This window comes from Gobio gobio (assembly GCF_949357685.1).
Source record: "Gobio gobio genome assembly, chromosome: 23".
NCBI classification, from domain to species: Eukaryota; Metazoa; Chordata; class Actinopteri; order Cypriniformes; family Gobionidae; genus Gobio; species Gobio gobio.
The window spans coordinates 44,653,128-44,663,127 of record NC_137119.1 but is presented as its reverse complement, the minus strand read 5'-3'; the positions used below and the strand labels follow the sequence as shown (position 1 = coordinate 44,663,127).

General features: G+C 41.6%; 1 protein-coding gene across 1 annotated transcript in view; it reads left to right on the top strand.

The window, feature by feature from the left end:
* The window catches only part of lama1 (laminin, alpha 1), a gene marked incomplete at its 5' end in the record, with an annotated part of 64,061 nt that overhangs the window by 3,873 nt on the left and 50,188 nt on the right, over positions 1–10,000 (top strand). The window contains 2 exon segments of the mRNA XM_079806857.1: positions 4,739–4,909; positions 4,994–5,106. Coding sequence (XP_079662983.1) covers positions 4,739–4,909; positions 4,994–5,106 — 284 coding nt within the window.

Below are 10,000 nucleotides of genomic sequence, written 5' to 3'. Positions count from 1 at the left end.
GTGTGTGTGTGTTTGTGTTTGTCTTCATCTGCTCCGGTCGGTCTGTGAGTGTGTGTGTGTGTGTGTCTTCATCTGCTCCGGTCGGTCTGTGAGTGTGTGTGTGTGTGTGTGTGTGTGTGATCTCTCATCACGCTGAATGGACTGTCCCACTGTGAGGCTCTTATCAGCTGGGCATCTGATCACAGACTCTGTTCTCATGCAGATTCAGCAGATCTTCTTCTTCTGTCTGATTAGCTCTCCGCTGATCTCATCACCTTCTAGACATGACTCAGGAGAGAAGCCTCGCGCAGATGTTTGAGCTTTTACAGTTATTCCCAGATCTAATGAAGTCCAAATGCTTGTTTTCCGAAAGAGGAGTCGTGTGTGTGTGTGTGTGTGTGAAGCATCAGTCGTGGAGAGATTGTGTTGTATAAACTCCACTGATGACGGTCTGAGTCTGAGATGCTTGAAAAGAGCAATTATCCTGTCATCTCCTGCGCAAATCATCGCTCTAAAGCCTGCAGCAATGCACTGGTGCCTAATGGGATCTGGGTGAATATCTATAAGTGTGTTGGTGTTATAATCGTCTGATTTATCTCTGAGATTAGTTGAGAAGATCTGGAGCAGACAGATGTGTTTGTCTGGAGGTGTTTTGATTGGTTCTCACATGCAAACGTGACTTCAGCCATCTCTTTATCTGCTGAGCGTTTGAAGTGTGTGTGTGTGTGTGTGTTTAGCTCCGCTGGGGTCCATTCAGAGCCACCAACCCCCCGAGGTCCAGGCCGGGGACGCTCACTCAACACACACAAGCTGAGATTCACAGTCTTACTTTACCATCATCTGCTGATGCACAGAACTGACACACACCTCAGCACTGAAGGCCCTAAAGCAGGGCTGTCCAGAGTCCGGCCCGGGGATGAATTTCAAACGGCCCGCTGCGTGTCTATTAACATATATTATATGTGGCCCGCCACGGATCATTTACAAATCGTGCAGTTTCACAATGTCAACGCAAGATGGCGGTTCTAGACTTTAGGCCGGGGAAACAGCGCCAGAAGCGAACGAAACAGAGCAACTCGCGAACTCTGACTCTGAGCAAATGTGTTTACCCGCTGAATGTTAAATGAGTAATAAAGGCCAAATTACAGACTATTTTTGTCATAAACTTGCAGTTTTGTGCATTTTTATTTATATGTTTATAGACTAAATACCTTAAAGCCATTCTAGATAGAAATATATATATATATATATTTTACTTTATGCCTTGTGTGCACTGCAAAAAATGCTGTCATTTAGTATCTTGTTTCTAGTATAAATATATCTAAAAATTCTTAAATCAAGATGCATTTACGAGAAGTTAAATTACATTAGATATTTTTTTTCCTTGTTTTCTGGAAAATAAAATGAAATTGAAGTGAGTTTTTGGTTAAAACAAGCAAATGTATCTGCCAATGGAGTCAGAGAAATAATGTTTCTGTTTGGGACAGAAACAAGATTATTTTTCTAATCCATTGGCAAATAATTAGCTTGTTTCAAGCAAAAAATCTATTCATTTTTAATTTTTTCCCCCCAGGAATGTAATTTTCCTTAGTAAAGGCATCTTGATTCAAGAATTTTTAGATATTTGGACTGGAAAAAAGACAAGAAAAGTATTTATTGTACTGTGGTTTTACCTGTGCTGATCTAAATAGAGCACTTATTAAATTTAAATAATAATAGAGTTCTAACTCATTAATAATATTTAAATTTCACCCATTAAAACTTTTTGGTTGATGAAAGTTTTACAGATATTGTTAAATATCTATACATTCCTGTGTCCTATCTCAAGCCACTCTACTGTCAGCTCAAGCTTTTGTCAAATCTGTCATGTTTCAAAGAAACAAAATGTAATTTTGCATTTTTTCATTAACATGCAATTTATATATATAATAGAAAAGGGACCGGCCCCCGGGTGTGTCCACAACATCGAATCTGGCCCTTTAAAAGCATCTCCACTCTAGAGCTGGTTCTGAAGTGCTGAAGGTATTAAAGTTAAGCATGCGTGATTGTCACCGGCTGTATGGGAGAGAGTTTGTGCATCAAAGGCTGACGTTGACCTCGTGATCTTCTTCATCTGCCGTTCCCTCTCATTGAGCTCTTGCTGACCGTAATGAGCGGTCAGCAGTGGATGATGGTTATCTCCTCATGAGAATTGATGGCTGCTTTGTCAATTGTGCGAGAGGTAGTTATTTGTGTCATGAATGGCGGCACACAGACACGTGGGCGGATGGACGGGGGTCGCTCTTCAAAGAGAGAAGGCTGAGCATTCTGAGTGGAGAAAGAGCCCGAGGATGCTGTACTCTGTAGTGTGTGATGCTCCCATTCTTCTCTCTCTCAGTGTCAGTGTTCCTGAACTCCTGAAACACCTCCACTGTAGTCTTGAGAACCTACTCATCACAATATTCCTCATTATAATAATTCATACGCAAAATAAAGGGGCGGTAAGCTTCTTCCCACCACAAAATAAAACATTTAAAAAGATAATTGTGACTTTTTATTTCAGAATTGCGAGATGTAAAGTTGGAGGCACGTGGTGTAAAGTTGTAGTCGCGAGATGTAAAGTCGGGGTTGCGAGATGTAAAGTCGGGGTTGCGAGATGTAAAGTCACGAGATGTAAAGTCGGGGTTGCGAGATGTAAAGTCGGGGTTGCGAGATGTAAAGTCTGGGTTTCGAGATGTAAAGTCTGGGTTTCGAGATGTAAAGTCTGGGTTTCGAGATGTAAAGTCTGGGTTTCGAGATGTAAAGTCGGGGTTGCGAGATGTAAAGTCTGGGTTGTGAGATGTAAAGTCTGGGTTGCGAGATGTAAAGTCTGGGTTTCGAGATGTAAAGTTAGGATTGCGAGATGTAAAGTTAGGGTTGCGAGATGTAAAGTTAGGGTTGCGAGATGTAAAGTTAGGATTGCGAGATGTAAAGTCGGAGTCGTGAGATGTAAAGTCGGAGTCGCGAGATGTAAAGTCGGAGTCTCGAGATGTAAAGTCGGAGTCGCGAGATGTAAAGTCGGAGTCGCGAGATGTAAAGTCGGAGTCGTGAGATGTAAAGTCGGAGTCGCGAGATGTAAAGTCGGAGTCGCGAGATGTAAAGTCGGAGTCGCGAGATGTAAAGTCGGAGTCGCGAGATGTAAAGTTGGAGTCGCGAGATGTAAAGTCAGGAGTCGCGAGATGTAAAGTCGGATTTGCGAGATGTATAGTCTGATTTGCGGGATGTAAAGTCGGGATTGCGAAATGTAAAGTCGGGATTGCGAGATGTTAAGTCGGGATTGAGAGATGTAAAGTCGGGATTGCGAGATGTAAAGTCGGGATTGAGAGATGTAAAGTCAGGATTGAGAGATGTAAAGTCGGGATTGCGAGATGTAAAGTCAGGAGTTGCGAGATGTATAGTCGGATTTGCCAGATGTAAAGTCGGATTTGCCAGATGTAAAGTCGGGATTGAGAGATGTAAAGTCGGGATTGCGCGATGTAAAGTCGGGATTGCGCGATGTAAAGTCGGGATTGCGAGATGTAAAGTCGGGATTGCGCGATGTATAGTCGGGGTTGCGTGATGTAAAGTTTGGGTTGCGCGATGTATAGTCGGGATTGCGAGATGTAAAGTCGGGATTGCGCGATGTATAGTCGGGATTGCGCGATGTATAGTCGGGTTGCAAGATGTAAAGTCGGGATTGCGCGATGTATAGTCGGGGTTGCAAGATGTATAGTCGGGATTGAGAGATGTAAAGTCAGGATTGAGAGATGTAAAGTCGGGATTGCGAGATGTAAAGTCAGGAGTTGCGAGATGTATAGTCGGATTTGCCAGATGTAAAGTCGGATTTGCCAGATGTAAAGTCGGGATTGAGAGATGTAAAGTCGGGATTGCGCGATGTAAAGTCGGGATTGCGAGATGTAAAGTCGGGATTGCGAGATGTAAAGTCGGGATTGCGCGATGTATAGTCGGGGTTGCGTGATGTAAAGTTTGGGTTGCGCGATGTATAGTCGGGATTGCGAGATGTAAAGTCGGGATTGCGCGATGTATAGTCGGGATTGCGCGATGTATAGTCGGGTTGCAAGATGTAAAGTCGGGATTGCGCGATGTATAGTCGGGTTGCAAGATGTATAGTCGGGGTTGCGAGATGTAAAGTCGGGGTTGCGAGATGTAAAGTCGGGATTGCGAGATGTAAAGTCGGGGTTGCGAGATGTAAAGTCGAGGTTGCGAGATGTAAAGTCGGGATTGCGAGATGTAAAGTCGGGGTTGCGAGATGTAAAGTCGGGATTGCGAGATGTAAAGTCGGGATTGCGCGATGTATAGTCGGGGTTGCAAGATGTAAAGTCGGGATTGCGCGATGTATAGTCGGGGTTGCGAGATGTAAAGTCGGGGTTGCGAGATGTAAAGTCGGAGCTGCGAGATCGGATTTGCCTTTTTTATTCTGTGGTGGAACATGCTTCCATAGGGGCGTGGCCTGGTTGAGTTGAAACTGTGTTGTCGTGTGTTGAAACTGCCAGTTATGGCAAGGGGCGGAGCATTTCCCAAACACAAAATCACAACACACCGCTCCAGCCGACCAATCAGAGCACAGTGTGCTTTCAGAAGGCGGGGCTTCATAGAGACAGGAAGTAAACAGAGAGTTACTGACAGACTGGGAAGAGAGGAGTCGCAACAATGAGGAGAATATGAGTAATAATCAACACTCAAGCGGGAAAAGCTGCTCTAGTATGAACCCATAATAAGGGCTCTCCGTCTGTCATTCCAGGTCTGTTTCCTGCTATCCTGAACCTCGCCAGTAATGCCGAGATCTCCACCAACGCCACCTGTGGCGACCCCGCTCCTGAGATGTACTGTAAACTGGTGGAACACGTTCCCGGGAGACGAATCCGCAACCCTCAGTGTCGGCTCTGTGATGCAAACAGCCAGAATCCCAAAGGTAACGCGATTGGCCGTTTGCATCAGTGTTGAATATGTGTGTTTGTTTTGCCTGTTAGCTTCATGTGTGTTTGTGTTCAAACAGAGCAACATCTCATTACCAGCGCCATCGATGGCACCAACCAGTGGTGGCAGAGCCCCAGCATCAAGAACGGCCGCCAGTTCCACTGGGTCACCATCACTCTGGACCTGAGACAGGTAGGACAGCGGTCATCTGACGGTCAGGCGTCACCTCGAGGGTCAGCCGATTCCCGCCAGGGTGCGATCATTATACAAACTACAAGAAGAATAATAGTGATAGTAAACTATTTTGCACTATAACCAGTGTGTTTATGATTACAATAATCATTTTTGGCATTGGTTATTTTAGTATAGTTTAGTTTTATAGGAATATTATTTTAAGTATTTTTATATTTTCTAGTTTTAGAGCTAGTTTAAGTTTTAAATATGTCTATATAGTTTTCATTAATTTTATTTTAGTGCATCAGGTTAAACTAGATGAGAATTTTAAATGTTGCATTTGCAAATAGGGGAAATACGTTTAAATTACTTATTAAAGGGATAGTTCACCCAAAAATGAAGATTAGCCCATGATTTCCTCTCCCTCAAGTCATCTGAGGTGTGTGTGACATTCTTCTTTCAGACGGATAAAATCTGAGTTATATTACAAAAGTTCAGGCTAATCCAAGCATTAGAATTGGATTCATAGTTGCTCTGTTTCTGAAGTCCATAAAAAGTGCATCTGTGCGTCATATAACTGCTCCAGCGGCTCTGGGGTGTTAATAAAGGCCTTCTGAAGCGAATCGACGCGTTTGTGTAAGAAAAATATCCATATTTAAAACTTTATCAAGTAAACTTTTGGCCGACTGCCTTCCCTGTTCAATTTCTGGAGGAAGTGTTGAAAGTTCCCCTGCGGATCGAAAGACTAACGCTCAGGTCCGCTCGTCATGACGTCACGAACACATCTCGAGTTTCACTTTCAACATTCAACACTTTTCCACAGAAGGCGGAGGCCGAAAGTTTACTTGATAAAGTTTTAAATATGGATATTTTTCTTCCACAAACGCATCGATTCGCTTCAGAAGGCCTTTATTAACACCCCAGAGCCGCTGGAGCAGTTATATGACGGGCAGATGCCCTTTTTATGGACTTCAAAAACAGAGCAACTATCAATCCAATTCTAATGCTTGGATTAGCCTGGACTTTTGTAATATAACTCAGATTTTATTCGTCTGAAAGAAGAATGTCACACACACCTCGGATGACTTGAGGGAGAGGAAATCATGGGCTAATCTTCATTTGTGTGAACTATCCCTTTAATTAATGTTTATTTTATTTCAACGTTTTTGTGGTTTTAGTTTCTGTTAACTATAATAACATAATCTTAACAGAAGACATGACGCATATTTAAAAAAAAAAGAAGTAATTTTGATGTGTCCTTCATTTATAGTAAGTAAACATAATTAAACTTTAGCTAACAAGATGTTTTTAGTTTTATCCTGTGTTCTACTTTCATATTATAGCTAGTTAAGCTTTGGTGTAAAATCCAAAAAAAACATTAAATTGACCTTCATTAAGTAAGAATTTGGGGTTATGAAAAGAAAATATATTAATAATTTTACTATAATTTAATTTTAATTTTACATAATACGTTTAACTGTTTTTAGGTATGATTTATGTCCAATGTTCACGTCTAATTCCCGGATGATTCTTCATTAACTCTCATGTATTTAACAGACACAGTTGTAATTGTGTATTGCAAGGACACAAAAGCAAAATGGTCGCACTAAAGTCCTGCGCTGGACACTGGATCACAGTGCATCCTGCTTTTGTAGAGATTTGGTTTCGCAGTGAAGTGTTTTCACGTCCCCTCCTCCTCAGCCATGATGTCCCACCGTTAGCCTGAATGCTGTGCTAATTGTACACTAGCGGCCGGTTTCCTGTGAGTCTGAATGGAGGTGTTGTGAAGCGATTCCAGGCCCTCAGGGGCCGCCGGCCGACACAAGTGTGTTTGTCTGGAGAGGTCAAGAGACACACTAATCCCGAAACCAGAAACAATCCGCAGCATTCCAGCACTGATTCCTGCTAACCGGGATCTGTCACACACACTCACAATCTAATCCATACTTAAACATTTGAATTACTCGAAATAAAATACGTTTAACTTTTCTTTTCACTTGTATCAGTAGCGTTCAGTGTTTCTGAGTTTACACAGACACAATATGAGTTATGAATAATCACATGAAGATGATAAATACATTTAATCTTTATAATAAGTGTCTGCTTTTATTGGTAAAACTTTACAATACGGTTTTTACTATGAAAACACTTCTGAGGCATTTATTAGGCACATATTGTAATCGTTGGCGTTCTTATTATTCTTTTACTTCTATATCTTTTATTTCATAAAGTTATGAAATTTGGCACACTGACAGAGGACAGTCTAAAATGTCACCGTACCAAATTTGGAGTCTCTAACTCAACCCCTCTAGCGCCACCTGCTGTCCAAAGCTGCACGTACGTTTGTGCTAATAACTTTTGAACCGTAAGGGCTAGAAACATAATTCTTTTTTTCCATCTGATTCCGTGGCTCAATGTTATTCTTTTTCAAAAATTTCACCAGATCATCTTCAGACAATGCCAACAAAAAGTTACGGAATTCAAGTCGATTCATCCGTTTTTTTTAATAATGAATTTTACGTATCGCTTGCGGAAATAGACGTAAGGCTGTATCTCCGCAACACTTTATCGAATTCTGACCAAATTTGGTACAGGTCATCAGAAGCATGACCTGAGGTGATATCCTGCGTTTCAGCACAGCGCCACCTACTGGTCCAGAGATGCGAAAAATTTCGCTTATAACTTCTGAACAGTTTGCCCAAAAATCATGAAAGTACGAAGGACTTTTCTTTTCACTTGTATCAGTAGCGTTCAGTGTTTCTGAGTTTACACAGACACAATATGAGTTATGAATGATCGAATGAAGATGATAAATACATTTAATCTTTATAATAAGTGTCTGCTTTTATTGGTAAAACTTTACAATACGGTTATAACTATGAAAACACTTCTGAGGCATTTATTAGGCACATATTGTAATTGTTGGCGTTCTTATTATTATTTTACTTCTTCCCCATGGAACTGCTTGCAGGAAATTTGGCACACTGATAGAGGACAGTCTGAAATGTCAACGTACCAAATTTGGAGTCTCTAACTCAATCCGTCTAGCGCCACCAACTGTCCAAAATTGTACTTGCGTTCAATGCCCTGAAGGAGCCTGAGAAGTTTCGATGCAGCGCCACCTAGTGGTAAAATCAAATATTCACAAGCTTATAACTTTGGATTTGGTTGACTCAACATGTCTTCCCTTTAAAGGAAGTTTATTTTATGACCCCATTGGGAGATATTTGTTCTTGTTTAAAGCACAAATGTGCTTAAATTCGCATCTCAAGCAGTGACCTGAGTCTTCTCCTGTAAATGTATCTCGATTTAAGAATGTTTATATATTTGTGCTGGAGAATCCTGAGGCAGAAATCATGCAGAGGCAGAAACCACAGAAATCTGAATAAGCATTAAACCCTTAAGCGCTAGAGAATCCGCCGATGTGGCTCGGTGGAAGCAGACGAGTGTGTGTTTCAGTGTTCGTCTGGAGCGAGGATGAGTCAGGCCTTTGTCTGCTTTCAGTGAGGGCCTTCCCTCCCCCGACGGGGCCTCGGGCCCTCAGTGCAGGATTACACACACACACACACACACACACACACACACCTGAGGGGACGGGTGGGCCGCCGGAGCTCAGGTGGGTTTACAAGCTTTACAGTCAACATTTGAGCACTTAAGTCATTCATTAGATGAAAAGGACGACGCACAATCACACTTCACGATCAAAACATTTGACACAAAAGAAGTTTAACATGCTAAAAGAGTAGCTGTTGTGTAAATGAAGGAGATTCACACTTCTGTGGGATCAGATGCTCAAATTCTAGTACATTTGATTTGATAATACCAAATTTTTTGACATTGCAAATATAGTTGCATATGTATTTTAGACTTTAGACATTAAAGGCACAGTATGTAAGATCTCCTCTAGATCAGTGTAATATATTGTGTTGACTTTATCCCAAATGTTTCCAAGAATGTTTAAATCAGTGATTTTCCCCAGGACACGACCCTGTGTGTGCGTCGCCCATCAGTGACATCATCCCCGCGTCGCCCTCCGGTGTTATTGTGTAGTAACCATGGCAACACTATCGCCGCTTTAATATCTACTGTGTTTTATTAGCCACTGTTTGGATCATTGATGGACAGAAACTCCTCATTGTTCTCCAGCTCAACACAGTTAGTCTGATTGTGTAAATCTGCTGTTGTTGATTTACCCAGAATGCCATGTTTTACCGCCTCATATGATCTCGCTCACTGCAGTGTGAACAAGTGTCTCATAGTAGCCAACATTACAACATCACTTTAACACACTCACATGTGTGTGAGAGGATCAAACACACACACGCATGAGCGGAAGAAGCAGAAGCGCTCGCGGCAGAATAAAAGCTCCGCCCACTCACGAGTCAAGACACGCCTCTGAGTCGAGCAATTACACACTGTGCCTTTAAAATATCACAATAGCATGAAAATCAAAGAGTTATGAAATGATTAAATGCATTTGTAGCGTCTTCCACATTAAAAATAAAAATACATTTAATCTTGCATCTCTAAGTGTCTGATGAATTAAATTTTTTCATTATCTTTGATTTGCATACTGTCATATTTAAAAGTCTAAAATCTCAAGGCGCAGTGATATTATAGATGCTATTAAACGTAGTAATACTTCAGTACTTTTTTGTTGTATGTTAACTTTGGCCTTTATTATTTAAAATCATATTTATTATGTAGTTTCTGGCCTCTATGCAAATGCAGAAATTACTGTTTTCAAACAGGTTTCCTGAACGCTCTGTCATTGGTCAGTCATACAGATAGCCCCGCCCTAAACTAGCACCATTGGTTGGTCGCACCAACTCATCCGTTTATATTATATTAAGCCTTAAAGTTCTTCATAATTAAGGGCGTGGCCACTTGAGTGACACTATGGTCGAGCTAG